Source organism: Penicillium canescens (assembly GCF_028828765.1).
Source record: "Penicillium canescens strain IBT 15451 chromosome Unknown utg000003l_segment0_segment0, whole genome shotgun sequence".
Classification (NCBI taxonomy): Eukaryota; Fungi; Ascomycota; class Eurotiomycetes; order Eurotiales; family Aspergillaceae; genus Penicillium; species Penicillium canescens.
The window spans coordinates 861,232-877,919 of record NW_026703965.1 but is presented as its reverse complement, the minus strand read 5'-3'; the positions used below and the strand labels follow the sequence as shown (position 1 = coordinate 877,919).

The window sequence follows — 16,688 nt, the reverse complement described above, 5'->3', positions numbered from 1 at the left end:
GCAGCGCAGAGGAGCAGCCGGGCAGGAGCCAATCAGAAGGGCTGACGCGACCCAACGAACGGATCAACAATGAACTTCCCCCCTGTACAGCACAGACGCTCCTCCTCCACAACATTTCTGTCGACCTCTGTTTTCCCTTCGACATCTTCTCGTCCATTCCTCCATTCTTCAGGTATTTCACCCCTCTATCAAACCCCCCGCCCCCTTCTTTGACTGAACCCCCCTGAATCAGACCACCGCGTTTGTTGTTTTGGGTTTCCCCTCTCCTGATTTTTTAGCCTAAAAACATCCACGGAATCACAATGCGTGAGATTATCAGTTTGAACGGTATGTCAAGGTCCCTCATCGTCTCTGATCATTGTTTATCCCTGTATCTTCGATGGAATGACGCGCTGACATGATCCTTCCCTATAGTCGGCCAGGCCGGTTGCCAGATCGCCAACTCCTGCTGGGAGGTAAATACCCACAACCATTGACCGACAAATTTCGAATATACTGACAGTCATGACTTTCTAGCTGTACTGTCTGGAGCACGGTATCCAGGTATGTTGGAATGCAAATCAAACTCGTGGGGGGGCGCCCAATGTCGACTCGGGCAGCCGTACCCCTATTTTCTTGAGGGGTCACTAACGATGTTGATAGCCCGATGGATTCCTCACTGAGGAGCGCAAGAAGGCTGACCCCGACCACGGCTTCAGCACCTTCTTCTCTGAGACTGGTATGAAAATTGAATTTTTTTTTTAAATGTTCCCCCGCCTGGGAAATCCCGTTCCTAATATCCCCCACCAGGCCAGGGCAAGTACGTTCCCCGTACCATCTACGCCGATCTTGAGCCCAACGTTGTCGATGAGGTTCGCACCGGTACCTACCGTTCGCTCTTCCACCCTGAGCAGATGATCACTGGCAAGGAGGATGCTTCCAACAACTACGCCCGTGGCCACTACACCGTTGGTAAGGAGATGATCGATGAGGTCCTCGACCGTGTTCGTCGTGTTGCCGACTCTTGTGCCGGTCTCCAGGGATTCCTCGTCTTCCACTCCTTCGGTGGTGGTACCGGTTCCGGTTTCGGTGCTCTCCTGATGGAGCGTCTGTCCGTCGACTACGGCAAGAAGTCCAAGCTGGAATTCTGTGTCTACCCCGCCCCTCAGAACGCTACCGCCGTTGTTGAGCCCTACAACTCCATCCTGACCACCCACACCACCCTGGAGCACTCCGACTGCTCCTTCATGGTCGACAACGAGGCTATCTACGATATCTGCCGCCGTAACCTCGGCATTGAGCGCCCCAGCTACGAGAACCTGAACCGCCTGATCGCTCAGGTTGTTTCCTCCATTACTGCTTCCCTGCGCTTCGACGGTTCCCTCAACGTCGACCTTAACGAGTTCCAGACCAACTTGGTGCCTTACCCCCGTATCCACTTCCCTCTGGTCGCCTACTCTCCCATCATCTCCGCCGACAAGGCCGCTCACGAGGCCCACTCGGTCACCGAGATCACCTCCAACTGCTTCGAGCCCCACAACCAGATGGTCAAGTGTGACCCCCGTAACGGCAAGTACATGGCCACCTGTCTGCTCTACCGCGGTGATGTCGTCCCCAAGGACGCCCACGCCGCTGTCGCCACCCTCAAGACCAAGCGCACCATCCAGTTCGTCGACTGGTGCCCTACTGGCTTCAAGCTCGGTATCTGCTACCAGCCTCCCCAGCAGGTCCCCAACGGCGATCTCGCCAACCTCAACCGTGCTGTGTAAGTTTTTATCCTGGCATTATTCAAAAATGATACTAACCGATATATAGCTGCATGCTGTCCAACACCACCGCTATCGCCGAGGCTTGGTCCGCTCTCGACCACAAGTTCGACCTCATGTACTCCAAGCGTGCCTTCGTTCACTGGTACGTTGGTGAGGGTATGGAGGAGGGTGAGTTCTCCGAGGCCCGTGAGGATCTCGCTGCTCTTGAGCGTGACTACGAGGAGGTTGCCTCCGACTCCCTCGAGGGTGACGAGGAGCTTGAGCCCGAGTACTAGATTAGGGATGTTGTGTGACCGGCTTTGTGGCTCTTGGCTATTTGACTTGTGCGCGTTGGTTTGGGGATCAATGCCGAGTCTCTAAGTTTGGTCTTCTTCCCGCGTCTATCGGGCTTTTTGCAAATAGATGGGAACATAAGTTTTGCTGCCGATGATTTTCTGGCTTTGTTGTTCGATATATCTTTAATATCCCTGAAGCAGCGATGAAATTTCCCCCGTTCCATCCTCGTAGCGGGATTTTGCGATTGTACTTACTTTGGTATCCTCGTCGTTCTTTGAATGTAACCTTCGTATGAATCTTAATGTTTGTCAATAGTCGGCTTCAGCCAGTCGATTGGTCTGATACTCGGTACTCTTGTACTTCTGTCCCTAGCTTCCAATCTTAGTCGGTTGTTCTCAAGAGTTGAGCCGTAGCTTCATGTGTTCGCCCTGCATCATACGGAGTGCCACAGTCGAGGATATCAGCACAACTCACGTCTATGTCATCCGGTCTTATATCTGAAGCTAACCCCTAAGTATAGAGACCTTTGGTTATTCTAGTGAATGCATCTGGGATTTCTGATTCGTGAGGTTGATATTCCTTTAGTCCCTCGAAATTTGAGGCTAGAGATGCCAGAAAAGTCATCACAGGATAACTTTGGTGCTCTGATGTATTGCAGGATGATGTCGGCGTTAATTATTTTCTTGTTGTCTTTGAATGTCGAGCTGTCAGCATCTCCGGCGTTGATATATATTTCAGTTTGTACCATTTTACTAAGTTCATCTTGCTCAGGTTCATCGATCCATTCGGGCCTAGAAGTTTCTCATGTGGTGTTGTCATTCCTCTGATGCTGGGGGTTTTGTAAGAAGTTGATCCAAGTATATAGATGCGCGTCATGCATCTAACAGTTCAGGACAACGACCACTTGGCAGAATGACTAGTAGTAACATATTAAAGTAGTAAATGCGGACAATATAGCTTGAACAAGACAAATCCTAAATATACTCCCCAATACTATGGGAGAGTCTACCCTGGAATGGACGCTAAAGCAACTGACCGCCTTTGGGACCCCAGGAACCCTCCTTACGACATCGACTCCAGCCACTCTCTCCCCTTCCTCCTGAAGTCCATTTACTCCTTGGAGCTTGGGATTTATCTATATTCCCTGCCATTATCCTCCCAGAACCCGCGCTTAGTCCATGCCCATCACCTCTACTAAGCTAACGGTACCCCGTGTCTCCTTGTCCTCCAGGCCCCCAACGATTGTGAACACATTGGAAGGAGGGGAGTTAAGCTCCTCCTAGGACACAGCGATGGCTGATACTTGTGAGTGCCATCCCCCACCTACTACCAGGCCCCAGAGCAATGGCAAGAGAGCTTCGGCGCACCTCAGGGGAAGTCCCGCAGGCCTCCGTCATGACCACCCTCTCCCCTTCATACATACCCGTCCTCTATGCGCAACGCCGCGGTTCTAACTCATATGTTCTAGCACAACGGCACCCCAACCTCAATCTCACGCCGGAGGAAAAGCGAGTATTTTATCAGCTTTTTCAGGCTGCTGATACTACCAACCTCGGCGTTATTACTGGCGAAATCGCCGTTCCGTTCTTCGAGAAGACGCACCTCTCTCCGGATACACTCGGATTGGTATGTGGGCATTTAAGGCGGTGTTTGTTATGATACTGAGCTTCGTTACTAATTGTACTTGGCGCAGATATGGCAAATCGCGGATAAAGAGAACAGGGGTCTCCTGACTCCGTCTGGCTTCGGCATTGTTCTACGACTCATTGGACATGCGCAAGCTGGTCGGGCTCCTTCTGACGAATTGGCTCTGCAGAGTGAGTGACGATACATTCTGGGGAAATGGAAGTAATACTGATTTTGGATCTGTTTCGTAGCTGGTCCTTTGCCCCGCTTTGATGGAATCGTTGTCGATACAACAGCTCCGATACCCGAATCTGGTACCATTAGCCCCCCGCCTGGTGCCGGCGCACCTATTCGAGTTCCGCCCCTGCAGCCTGATGATGCCAACAAGTTCGTCTCGCTGTTTGAGAAGTCTGATGTCAACAATGGCGTGATTTCAGGTATGTCGTCTTCCAATGTTGCGAATGTTGGTCATTGCTAATATATTTGTTACTTGGTTAATAGGCGAAATTGCAAAGCAAATCTTTGAGCGCGCCAGGCTTCCAAATGAGGTCCTGGGTCGTATCTGGTTCTTGTCGGACACCAAGCAGCGCGGCGCTTTGGATGCTACCGAGTTCACCATTGCCATGCATCTCCTGACTTCATATAAATCCGGGGCCCTGCGCGGTATCCCTGCGACCCTGCCACCCGGTCTGTACGAAGCCGCATCTCGAAGAGGATCTGCTCGTGGGTCTTTCGGTGCACGACCCGAAGTTCCTCCCGTACCTGCCATTCCAAAACAGTTTACGGGCCCCCAGCGAACAGCAAGCCCTATGAGCGCAGCCAACCGCCCACCGTTTGGAGGCATTTCGGCCCAGGCTACCGGAAACGACTGGTTGATCAGCCCCCAGGAGAAGGCTCACTTCGACACCATCTTCGAGACCGTCGACACAGGTAAAGTGGGAAAGATCACTGGTGACCAAGCTGTAGGTTTCTTCATGAAGGCTCAGCTTCCCGAGGAAACTCTTGCTCAGATCTGGGACCTTGCGGACATTGACGCGGATGGCCAGCTGAGTCGGGAGGAGTTTGCTGTGGCTATGTATCTGGTGAGACTGCAGCGTAGCGGCAAGGAGCCGCTTCCACAGGTTGTTCCGCCTGGCCTCATTCCACCCAACATGCGCCGCCAGGCACCGGTGCCAGCGCCCATGGCAGCCCCCACTCCTCCCCCGGCTCCCACGCCTGCAGTACGATCTGCCGCCGATGATTTGTTTGGACTTGATTCCCCTGTGCAGCCTTTCGCTCAGCCTCAAATGCCTCAGTCTACTGGAGGCTCCAATCCGGCGTTCCACACCCCAGGCTCGCCTGGCTCTAGAGCGTCTCCTCAGACCGCTTCAAACACGTTCAAGCCTTTCATTCCTAGCTCCTCCTTCGGCCAGAGCCTGCAGCCGCAGATGACTGGTGCATCTGCAGGTACCCCAACAGTTCGCTCACCTCCACCTCCATCGGACGACCTCCTTGGCGACAATGATCCCGAGGAGTCAAACAAGCTGACCCAGGAAACTACTGAACTCGCGAACTTGTCGAATCAGATTGGTTCTCTTGCCAAGGAAATGCACAACGTACAGGAGAAGCGGACTTCTGCTGAACAGAACATTACCCAGTCTTCCCAGCAGAAGCGTGACTTCGAGGCACGCCTTGCTCAAGCGCGTTCGATGTATGAACAAGAGGTTACTAACTTCAAGGCACTTGAGGAGCGCCTCAAGGCTTCCAAGGCGGAGACCGAGAAGTTGCAGCAGCAATATGCACTCATCGAAGGCAGCCGTCAGGATTTGCACAACCAATATACCAACGTTTCGGCAGCCTTGGCTTCCGACCAGCAGGAGAATAATAGCTTGAAGGAGAAGATCCGCCAGGCTAATGCCCAGGTTGCACAGCTTAAGCCCGCGCTGGAGAAGGCCCGCTCCGATGCGCGTCAGCAGAAGGGCCTGGTTGCAATCAACAAGAAGCAATTGGCTACCGTTGAAGGCGAACGGGATAAGATCCAGGGTGAAATCAACGAAGTTGGAAGGGAAACTCCCAAGTCTGTTGAGGACGTGACCCCCGACGTGACCCCGGCCGTTAGCGTGCCGGAGGTTGCCAGCCCTGCTGTTTCCACCACAAGCCAGAACACGAACCCTTTCTTCCGACGAACAGATAGTGCAAGTGAACAGGCACGCTCGCCCACTGTTTCCAACGACCAGCAAAAGGCATTTGACAGCCTGTTTAGCCAGACATTCGCACCCTCCGCTGCTGGACCACCGCCCACTTCGTTCCGCTCCGAGTCCCCGCTGGCCACAGCCAAGTCTCCTGTGACTTCTGGTGTGCCGACTCCATCAGTCTCTCCGCCTCCTGGAGCTTTGCCCGGATCATTCCCCGGCGCCTTGTCTGAGCCCCCGCCCCCAACCCAGTCTCGGCAGCTCACCCCGAGCTTCCTTCAGTTCAACGACACCCAGTCTTTGACTTCGTCGACCATGGTCTCCCCTCCCGGCAGTCGCTTTGGCGGCCCTGAAACTTCCGGATTTGGTACTCCTTCTCAGGCTACTAGCGACCAGGGGCCTCCATCTGCGACAGAGTCCAGTGACTACAGTCGTGCACCAACCTCCACCGTTGAAGGAACCCCGGCTCGATCTCCATTTGAGGAAGTGCCAGATGCCTCGAAGTTTCCTGAAGTCCCTGTAGCATCGACCGAGCGACCCGAGACTGCCACATCTCCTACAGCCGACGGCCAAGCTCAGGGTAACAAGGATTTGAGTTTCGATGAGTTGTTTGGAAGCAAGGCCCACAAGCGGTCTGAGTCTCAGCAGGGAAACGACTTTGAGGAAGCGTTTGCCTCTATGAAGCAAGGCCCCGGAGCTGAGAAGACGAATGGAGCCGCTTCAGCTGGCCCATCTGAATTCCCCCCAATTCAGGAGCTTCACCACGACGATGATGACGATGACAGCTCCGACGACGAGGGCCCCCTGGGATTTGATGACAACTTCACTCCTGCCGTGCCTAAGAAGGAGCCCCAGCAGGACTCCATCGACGCCGCGCAGCTGGCTGCCTTCCCTGCCCCGGGAGCCTCTGTCCCATCTGCCCAGCCCCCAAGCGCCGAGGCTCAGCAGAGCCCCCCTGGCTATGAAACCCCCAAGGAAGACAACACTCACCTTCCTCCTCAATTTAATGGACTCTTGCCCGAGCGTGCTGATCCTACCGCTTTCCCTGATGCGCCTCATTCAGTGGACCACACCACTGGAGCACCAGTTGTCCCCACTGAGTCCGCACACGACGCTCCCGCAGAGACTGTTATCCCAGCTGGTGGAGCGAAGGTTGGAGGACCGGATTTTGAAGCAGCTTTCGCCGGAATGAACCTTGCGCCCGCGACTGAAGCAGACGACGATGATGATGACGAGCCGGAAACCCAAGTCAAGAACACAAACGACTTTGATTTCTCCTTTGACTCCCCAGCCCAGAAGCAACACACTGGCTCGTCTGACTTCTTCTCCTTTGACAACAACGTACACGCCTCGACCACCCAGCCCGCTGGATCAACCGCTGGAGGTGACTCCAAGCCCGCTGCGCATGAGTGGGATGCGCTCTTTGCACCCCTTGACAACGCCAAGGCGTCAACCGGCGAAGAAGCCAGCGAGGACAAGTCCAAGCAGCCTGGATGGGCCCTCAACACCGACTCTGGCGAGGATGACCTGATCCTCCAGCGACTGACTGGTATGGGCTTCACACGCGACGAATCTCTCGATGCGCTGGAGAAGTTCGATTACAACCTTGACAAGGTGAGTACTTTGCCACACCTCATATGAACCTTACTAACTGTGTCCCAGGCTGCGGACCATTTGACCTCGAAAACTTGATCATGACCCCTCTTTCTTTCCTACTGCACATATCTCACCCACATACTCTGCTTTCACCACTGTCTTTCATGAGCCCCCTTGGACCTGATGACCCACAAGCTGGCTCTCTTGCATCGATATCTCCCTTTTGTCCAGCGCCGTGTATATCGTCTCTTTCCTGTCTACATTGGATCTTTGGATCTGCTGCCAGTCTGCCCAGAACAAGGACTTCCCGTGTATTGTCTGTGCAGTGTAGTTTATGATAATCCATAACTTAATCAAGTTTACATGTAATCAACACTTTCCCATTGTAGGGCTGAACCACCTCACACCTCGCCTAGGGTGACTAATCGCCGTACCCCAGATTAACCTTGGAAGCTTTGACCCCCAAGCCTAACGCACACATGACTCTCCCTCTATACAGCCCTAGAGTATAGACTATAGAAGATGATTCCCAAAAGCACATCCGCCCCGTCGGTACCAGTTCGCATGGCTAATGTGCCGACAGCGGAAAATCAAATGTGACGCAAGAAACCGAACTGTGCGAAATGCCTCAAAGCCAAGGAACTATGCAACTACAAGGGAAACCACATTTCCAACGCGCACGATCCTCCAGTTCCACCAGTCCAAGCGTCGCATCGAGCAATTGGAGTCTCAGTTTGGGACCTCTAGAGCCCACTCCCACCGCGCCTCAGGATCTGGGAATCCTCGGAGATGTCGCGGCGCCAACACAGGATTTGTCGTACACCATTGCAAACAACGTAAGAGCCTCAATTTTGCATATGCTGTAGCAGGACCAAGTCGCGACAACGGGCAACTTCACATCACCATTCTCGCCACATGAACTTGCTGCTGATCCTGTCTTCCTGTTTAACGTGTTCCATTTAATGGACCTCGAAACAAACAAGGATTCATCCCTATTACCTGTTTATTTTGCCGACATCCCGAACAACAACTCGTTCTTCCGGTCCCTGGGATTACCAAGGAGCAGCTGGCTAAGCTCGAATCAGAAGGTCTGACTCCTCTGAAGCTCAAGGCTTTCCCATCGGAGGAGTGCACCATGTTGGGAATCGCTAATATTATTCGCTCCAAGAATTCCGCACCATTTGAACTAACTCTGGATATCATGTTAGATACCAGGGAGGCATATGAGCTAGTGAAGAATGCGAACATTCTCACCAACGAGCGTGTCATGGAACTATACCATCTCCTGGCAGATGATATCACTACGTACATTTTCTCCGAGCCCGTTCTCGCCTGAAGTGTACACTGAAGCGTCCTTGGGAACAAGGTACTATGGAGATGTGATACTCTGGAAACACAAGAGCACGCGCCCGTGTTATATGTCAAGGTTCCTGCCAATTGAGAAGTGGAACCACGCGACATGGCGCCATGATCTCTTTCTTCTATTTCCATACCCTTTTTAGACAATGATTTTCTTCAGTGCTTATTCATTACACTTTGCATTTTGTCAAGACTCGGACGTAGGTAAGGTCCGGAAAGATGAGTTGAACATTGATCCCGTCGGAGCTTTTTCTTTTTCATGGGACTTGCGTCTTTCAGCTTAATTTCCCTTTCGGAACGTCCTGAACCTTGCCAAGATGCATCTATACAGCTTTGCAGACTGTATAATTTCTTGGATTGTTTCTCGTCCTATACATAGATTTAAAGATTATCTCTTCCAGGGTCATCTCTTGAAGTCCCAGATATTTCCGACTTAATCTTCTTCAACTGGTATAAAATGAGCGACACGGAGAAAGCATTAAAATCCGTGGGAGGCTCCGAAACAAAAGAAGTGCTTACCAAGTCATCTTTCCCAGAGGAGGTGTCAAAGGATGGCTTACAGTGCTAAGCGGCTGGTGTGTGATGCTTAACACATTTGACTACATCAGTGCTTTTGGGTAAGTCTGGCAACAACTCGACGAGAGATTGCCTGTATTAACATCATCCACAGAATCTACGAATCTTACTACAAAGCCCATTCCTGATTGACAAAAGCGAGTCCAATATTGCATGGATTGGCTCCCTGCAAGCCTTCTTCATGTTCTCCGCTGGCCTCATCTCCGGCCTGATGATAGATGGCGATAGACCGAAGGTATGCACAACGCGTGGATGTCAGTCATACCAGTATCAATAAAGCTAACTGAAGAATACAGCTCATCCTAATTCCATGCTCATGCTATTCATCACCTCCGTCATGCTCACCTCCCTCTGCACCGAGTACTACCAATTCATCCTAGCGCAAGGCGTCCTACGCGGCCCCCCAAATGGTCTCGCCTATACGCCAGCCGTAACCGCCATCAACCAATATTTCTTCCAGAAACGACCAATCGAAGGGGAATTACATCTAGCGGATCCTCCCTCGCAGGCGTGATTTCCCCATCGCCTTGAGCAGCTGCTCAGCAAAGCAACTCTTTGTTCCGGGTGGTCTGTTCGAGTTTTGGGATTTCTCATGCTGACATTGAGTATTATGTCCTGTGCTATTGTCTCATCGAATGCGCCTAAGCTGAAGAGCGGTGCTCCTTTTTGCTTGCTGTTTGGAAACATCCTGGGAATTAATTGCAGATCTTAGGCCTGTTCCTGATGTTCTGGGGTCTTTTGTTCCGATTTTCTATGTACCTGCATATGACGAGTCTATTGGTCTCAGTGTTGATATCTTCTTTTACCTGATTGACATCCTCAACGCGGGGTCCCTCTTTGGCCGAGTTTCCGGTGGCGCGGTGGCGAACCGTATTGGGCGATTGAATTCTTTGACAGGGGCTTCGATCACCTGTTCGATTTTGATCTTCTGTTGGCTGACTGTTACATCTCAGGGTGGGATGATCGCCTTTTCGATGTTGTTTGGGTTCTTTTCTGGGACAGTTATTGGCTTGTTCCCTGCTACCATTGCTCTGACTGCAACAAGTCGAATGAGATTGGCTCGTATATGGGAACGGCATTGGGGGTTTGGGGTATTTCCACTCTTACTGGAACGCCTATCTCTGGGGCTATGATCAATAGTTATGGGTGATATCACCCTGCTATCATCTTCGGTAGGGTGGCAACTCTTGTTGGAGTAACCACTATTTTTGGGGCTCGGGCCGTTTTTGCTGGGGGTAAGCTCGCTGCGTAAAAGGGGTCTAGAGGCAATTTATGTAGTAATTGACAGAATTAAGATTAGACAGCTTTTTGGTGGTATGTTAGCCGATACAGTGAGCTGTTTAATTTCCAGGCAACTCAATTCCTATAATGCCCGAGGTACAGGTCTACCTCCAACCCAATATCCTACAGAGTCTGTGGGGGCGACGTAGGCATCACAATATTATACGCTGTTGCCTGAAACATCCAGTTCTATCGAGAGCAACACCAATCAACCATGTGCGACGTGTGCAGCGGGACCGGCAGGACCCTGAATGGAGAAAAGAGCAGCCAATCGGTGTTTGCTATTTCCCGTTAAGCTTCGAACAAAAGGCTTGACTCTGTACTTAATCTGGTATACTTGCGTATGTTGGGGTACAGGCCGAACCATTTGGTTCTAGTTGCCCACAGAAAGTCTGTAAGTTAAAAATAAACTAGAGCGAAAAGAATTGAAGTGAAGGGCGCTAAGTGTCAGGCTAGAAAAGAACGAGCACTAGTGTAACTTGTACTTTCGCCCTACAAGTCGTGCAAGTCAACAGCGGAGCCGCACCCCAGGCCTGTGAAACACGGCATATAGCGCTCACGACTTCTTCAACCCAGCCCATTGGCATTGCCTCGCCACTAATTCCATCTCCATTCATTTGTCTCTGTCACTCCTTATGTACTAGACCTTTGAAACCGACATCTCCCATCCGGCAACTCACTTGGAACAATGGCAACAATGCAGCACGAAACCCGGACAGATCATGTGGCATTGAAAGACAAGACGTTAGGCCCAATCTCCATCCTCGCCCCTTTCTCAGCCCTCATCATCTCAGTCACACTGGTGATCTACTTCCTAATCCGCTTCTACGTCCTGGAAGGCTTCCTCATCCGCCGAGCATACGGGTCGATTTATACGGATATGAGCGAATTGAATCGCCGCGGTTTCATCAACCACCACATCGCCGGTTTTACCAAGATTGTCATTCTGATTGTGGCCGCATACCCGTTCATCTGCGTTACCTTCGGCAAGGCGACGTTCCAGACGGCCTATGCCCATGGCTCAGTTGTCACCATGGGTGATATCCTCGTTGTCGTTGCTCAGACGTTGATTGCAATGTATATCTTTGAGTTGCTCTATCGGGCCAAGTTGTCTCCTGTTGCGGTTATGCATCACATTGGGACGATTTTGATTGGGCAGACGGCTATTGCTATCAGTTTGAGGCCGGTCAGGGAACCTGATGCTGAGATTGAGTTTGTTCTTTGTACCGTCTGGGGTATGATGAAATCTTCTTCAAGTTCTTCCTTTGACGGCATACTAACGATGATCACTTTTTTAGGTGCCTTCGATATCATCTCCGAATTCTTCCCTCACGTCGCAATCATTCTCTACCGCGTCTTTCCTAAACGACACCATTTCCTCAGTCGTGTCTTTCTCCTTTCCTGCTTTTCCACTGCAGTTGGAACATTCTCCGAGACTGTCGTGACGATGTGGCTGTTCGGTTCATTATGGAGCCGATGGAGACTTGCGTTCAAGGTGGTTACACCACTTCTGCATATTGCGTTTTCTGCAGCGCAGATCCACGGCAGCCTTGTTTTCTGGCGCATGTATCGGAGACAACAGAGATATATGAGCAATGAAGGGGAGGATATCGAGAAAGATGAATCTCCTGATATGAAGTTGTATGAGATGTCAGGGAGACCTGGCGAGGGTAGGACGAAGGCAGGCATAACTGGGTCAAACAATACGCTTGAATTGTTCCATGTCGACTCGGTTACTCCCATGGTTCGCTGATTTCAGTCCACCACAAGCGATTTGTCTGTTTTCATTTAGTACGATATGTCTGTTTTGTTACAGTTCTAGGCATGGTTTTGTATCTACGAATTAGAACATAAAGTTTAACATACAAAATTCAATATCTGATTATGCTTACTGCTTATGGTCAAGGTTGAAACTTGGGTTACCTACGACGCATAAACGGCGTAACTGGTACTTGGCCCTCGGTTTTCAGGTAATTTGTAATAGAACCGAATCGACAGAGGGAACCGAGAGGAAGCCCAAGATGCAGTATACGGCAACGTTGCCAACAATCATTGCGGGAGATCTACAGAAACTGGTAAAGAGAACCCGGAAGAGAGAAATCAGATGGAAATGCCTGCATTTCTTGGCTTAGCGCTCGAAGTACGTAAGAATAATAGTTATAATACATGGAAAGTCCCATGCCATAGGGGTCTCCAGTTCGCGCAAACCGTCCCTTTTCCTTTCCGTCCCGACTCCCATATCATTTCTCGGTATCATATGTCAATGTTAAGATGCATCAATAACAAGCATATTACACACGATTCATCATCATGGTATTCAATCATTGACTGTGTCGGCCCTTGGCCATTCCGATCCTCCTCAATTGGTTCTTTCATGCTGGGCGGCCATACGTTGCATGGCAAGGCCTTGGATCCATTAGTTCTCTGGGGTGTGCACTTAGGAACATTTGGTTTCAGCTTACCAAAGTCCTCCCAGGAACGATCCTTCCCCTTGTTGCGGAGACTGCGGCCGTGCATGAGGTTGTCAAATCCTTCAGAGTTGTGCAGCAGGATATACACTATCGCGTTCACACAGGCCACCCCGAAGGCCAGGATCCAGACTCTGAGGATAGTCAATGCCGATGTTGGTGTGCCGAAAGCGCCGAAGCGAGCCATCAGAGACCCAGTCACATCAACAACCAGCACAGCACCAGCTAGAAGAGCTGAGGGTCGATTGCTGAACATCGACCCAGTAATGCGAGTAACTAAGATCAGCCAGCTTTGGGTCAGGGTTATCTCCAGGAAGAGGACTTCATCTCGCGAGCCCCAGCCTTGAATCACACCACCCTCCTCACCTTGCAGCAACATGGTACCTAGCGTTACCCAGGTTCCGGCGGCAAGTATCATTCCGAGAATAATTGATTCTCCCCACAGCTTTGGCTGGTTCCATTTGACTGGGAGCTGGGAGTAGGAGGCATTGTCATAGGCAATCGCCAACGTCGCAATGTCTGCAAAGATGGCGAGAAGAACGATCAAGCGCAGATCGAGAGTCTCATTCATGATCACCATCCAGAGTCCCAGGAAAAGTTCCAGGTGGATTGACAAGGCAATGCGGTAAACGACATATGCGTACATTCGGTGAAAGATTTGACGAGAAGTCTTGATTGCGTCAATGATCGCGGACAGACCAGGAGCCAGAAAAACAATGTCAGCAGCGGAGCGCGCCGCGTCAGAGGCACCTTCGACAGCAATACCCGTGTCTGCTTTCTTGAGCGAAGCAGCGTCGTTCACACCGTCACCGGTCATCGCCACGAGGTATCCACGCCGCTGAAGAATCTCCACCACGCTATATTTGTGTTGAGGGAACACTTCTGCAAATCCGTCCGCAGCTTCAACAAAGTCGTTGACCTCGGAACCAGGCATCTCGCCGGCGCCAGTGACGCCAAGACGCTCAGCATTGTAGATGTTGGTTCCCAGACCAAGTTGGCGAGCTGTTTCACGAGCAATGCCGACTGCATCTCCGGTGAGCATCTTCATGGAGAGACCCAGACCTTGGGCTTCAGCGATCGTTTTGGCAGTGTCATGGCGAGGGGGGTCAGAGCAGGGCATGATTCCTAGAATCTCCCAGTTCTTCGAGGTACGCTTGCGGGCAACACCGAGAGCACGAAATCCTCGATCGGCAAATTCTGTGACTTTGGCCTTGTACTCATCCACGAAAGGCTCGCATAAGGTGCTCTCTGCCTGCACAGTTCGCAGGATCGTCATTGGTGCTCCTTTGACACAGATCATTTGCTCTCCGTCATGATTCTCCACAAGTGCAGTAACCTTTTTTGACACGGGATCAAATGGAGTAAACTCGATGGTCCTGTACGTAGGAACCTGAGACTTGGCCCATGGGTAGTTGCGTAGGCCCCTGAGAAAAACCTTGTCGATGGCATCGATTCCGCCAGTCTTTCGAGTTGCTGCAAGACATGCAGTCAGCATGAGCTCCTCCGTTGTCATCCCAGGAACCGTATATGGCTCTCCTAGGGTTAATTTGTTTCGAGTCAATGTTCCAGTTTTGTCAGAACAAAGGATTTCAACACCGGCTAGCGACTCAATAGCTGACAGCTTTTGTACAATTGCCTTGCGATTGGCGAGGTAAGCTGCACCCACGGCCATTGTAGTGGTGACTACCACAGGAAGACCAACCGGAACTCCGATCACGGTAATTGCCAGGGTAAACTCTAGGATCTGCACAATGCCGTTCGAACGATAGTAGCTGGCAATCCAGATTACAAGGAGGGCGAGAATCACAAATATCAGAAGGATATGCGCCATCCCGTTCAACACCTGGGTGAAGTGTCCAGGACTGCCGGAAGCCTTGTTGACCAGGGCAGCTGCAGTTCCGACGTATGTATGGTCACCGGTGGCAGTCACAATCATCAAACCAGCGCCACGCTTGACGGCAGATGAAGCATAGCACAAATCCCCTTTGTGCTTATCGACAGCGAGAGACTCTCCCGTGATACCAGACTGGTCGACCTGTAGATAAGCATTTTGCGATTCAAGTCTACCGTCGGCGGGAATAATCGTGCCCTAATGCAAATGTCAGTTGCTGGCTATAGTCTTCATCTTGATGTTCATTGACTTACATCTTTTACTTGAAGGACATCACCGACAACGACTTCCGCGGAATGTATCTCTTTAGCAGCGCCATTGCGGATGACTTGGGCTCTGAGAGCAAGAGTCTTTTTGAGATCATCAACGATGTTGCCTGCATGGTACTCTTGGATGAATCCGACAGCGGCGTTGAGGACAAGCAGGCCACAAATGATGCCGAAATCGATCCAGTCCTGTAAGCCACCAGCAAGTATAACGGCAGCCTGCAGTGAGAAGAAGCTCATGAGTATATGTGTTTCCCGACCGTAGCATATTGGACAAGAGTTGCTTACCTCCATGACCCATTGAACCGGGCCCATGAAAAACGAAAGAAATTTGAGAAAATGATTTCTCTTGGCTTCTTTCATGACATTCCACCCATACTTCTTCCGTCGAACAATCACCTCTTCATCGTTAAGGCCGTCCTCGAGACTGGTACCAAGCCAAGCATAAGGGACCTCGAAAACTTTGCCAGCATGGATGGAAGCCGCATCAGGGTCAGGCTCCTTGCCATCTTCTGCATCAAGCTCATCAATGAGGAAGCTCAGAGTCTCTTCGGTTTCCAGCTGATCCATCTGATCCTTGCCGAGGACGCTCGAGTTCTCTTCTGGAGTGGGGTCTTCTTTAGGAGAAACACCGCCAAGGGCGTTCGCATGCCTGGGAATATCAAAGAGGCGGTCATGGAAACTGTCATGGTCATTGAGGCTTTCAATCTTGTCTTCTTCGCCATGAAGCTCATCGGGCGGGTTGCTATGAAGAGCCCTGTTGCGAGGATCCGACGGGTCAACAGAAGGCCTGGGCATGTTGGGCAGTCTGCTGCAAAAGCTGAAAGGAAGTTAGCAACAATGAAACAGAGCAAACTGCTGCGGTCCATAGGATGAACATCTCTCAGACCAAACAATTTGATGATCATGAGATGCAATAAATTGAATGGTCGGATGCTGTCCGTTCACTTGACAGCATCCTGGGCCCATGGAGATCAACTTAAGACAGCAAAAGGATCGACTCACATCAAACAAACATGAGCTTTTCGACTGCAGTGAACTAACGGAATGCTTGAGGAAAGAAGATATAGTTGGTGTATGCGGGTGGGAGAGGAGGCGAGTCGACGACGAGGCCGAAGGCGCGATCGAAGACTACGCTAGAATGGCGGCCTCCAACGGCAGTTCGGATCCTTAGTAGACAGCGTCCCTGATGACATTGCTTGATGCATCGGCATCGTTTCTGCTATTCTTATATGAAGATGCTCTCTACGGATTACGTTCCAGCATCCCATGGATAACAATCAACACAACTCCATTCAGGCTGAGATAATCAATAGGATTAAAACAAACTAAACACACCGAGACTTTGGATGACTTGCACGCCACCAGACCAGGCGACGAAACAAGCGATGCCTTCCCACTTGGAGCTTGGAGCTCAAAGCCTCAGGCCA

At 51.2% G+C, this 16,688-nt stretch overlaps 7 protein-coding genes across 7 annotated transcripts; 6 read left to right on the top strand and 1 right to left on the bottom strand.

The window, feature by feature from the left end:
- Positions 1-302: 302 nt before the first annotated feature.
- N7446_003800 (tubulin alpha chain) lies at positions 303-2,023 on the top strand (the record flags this gene model as incomplete). The annotated part of the gene is made up of 6 exons (XM_058512549.1): positions 303-327; positions 415-455; positions 517-543; positions 643-718; positions 790-1,744; positions 1,795-2,023. The coding sequence occupies 6 exons, from the start codon at positions 303-305 to the stop codon at positions 2,021-2,023; spliced, it is 1,353 nt and encodes a 450-aa protein (XP_058373878.1).
- Positions 2,024-3,316: 1,293 nt separating this feature from the next.
- N7446_003799 (EF hand domain protein) lies at positions 3,317-7,513 on the top strand (the record flags this gene model as incomplete). The annotated part of the gene is made up of 6 exons (XM_058512548.1): positions 3,317-3,329; positions 3,493-3,650; positions 3,718-3,841; positions 3,902-4,087; positions 4,152-7,435; positions 7,484-7,513. 6 exons carry the CDS (start codon positions 3,317-3,319, stop codon positions 7,511-7,513), a joined length of 3,795 nt encoding a protein of 1,264 aa, XP_058373877.1.
- Positions 7,514-8,040: 527 nt separating this feature from the next.
- Positions 8,041-8,753, top strand: N7446_003798 (uncharacterized protein; the record flags this gene model as incomplete). Its single annotated transcript, XM_058512547.1, is given in 3 exon segments — positions 8,041-8,253; positions 8,287-8,505; positions 8,523-8,753. The coding sequence occupies 3 exon segments, from the start codon at positions 8,041-8,043 to the stop codon at positions 8,751-8,753; spliced, it is 663 nt and encodes a 220-aa protein (XP_058373876.1).
- Positions 8,754-9,233: 480 nt separating this feature from the next.
- On the top strand, positions 9,234-9,866 carry N7446_003797 (MFS monocarboxylate transporter; the record flags this gene model as incomplete). The annotated part of the gene is given in 4 exon segments (XM_058512546.1): positions 9,234-9,298; positions 9,313-9,393; positions 9,470-9,587; positions 9,642-9,866. 4 exon segments carry the CDS (start codon positions 9,234-9,236, stop codon positions 9,864-9,866), a joined length of 489 nt encoding a protein of 162 aa, XP_058373875.1.
- Positions 9,867-9,944: 78 nt separating this feature from the next.
- N7446_003796 (MFS monocarboxylate transporter) lies at positions 9,945-10,485 on the top strand (the record flags this gene model as incomplete). Its single annotated transcript, XM_058512545.1, has 2 exons — positions 9,945-10,027; positions 10,065-10,485. 2 exons carry the CDS (start codon positions 9,945-9,947, stop codon positions 10,483-10,485), a joined length of 504 nt encoding a protein of 167 aa, XP_058373874.1.
- Positions 10,486-11,233: 748 nt separating this feature from the next.
- Positions 11,234-12,495, top strand: N7446_003795 (uncharacterized protein). Its single transcript, XM_058512544.1, has 2 exons — positions 11,234-11,868; positions 11,932-12,495. The coding sequence occupies exons 1-2, from the start codon at positions 11,322-11,324 to the stop codon at positions 12,384-12,386; spliced, it is 1,002 nt and encodes a 333-aa protein (XP_058373873.1). The 5' UTR covers positions 11,234-11,321; the 3' UTR covers positions 12,387-12,495.
- A 497-nt stretch (positions 12,496-12,992) lies between these two features.
- N7446_003794 (plasma-membrane proton-efflux P-type ATPase) lies at positions 12,993-16,056 on the bottom strand (the record flags this gene model as incomplete). The annotated part of the gene is made up of 3 exons (XM_058512543.1): positions 12,993-13,039; positions 13,096-15,190; positions 15,247-16,056. 3 exons carry the CDS (start codon positions 16,054-16,056, stop codon positions 12,993-12,995), a joined length of 2,952 nt encoding a protein of 983 aa, XP_058373872.1.
- Positions 16,057-16,688: the final 632 nt, after the last annotated feature.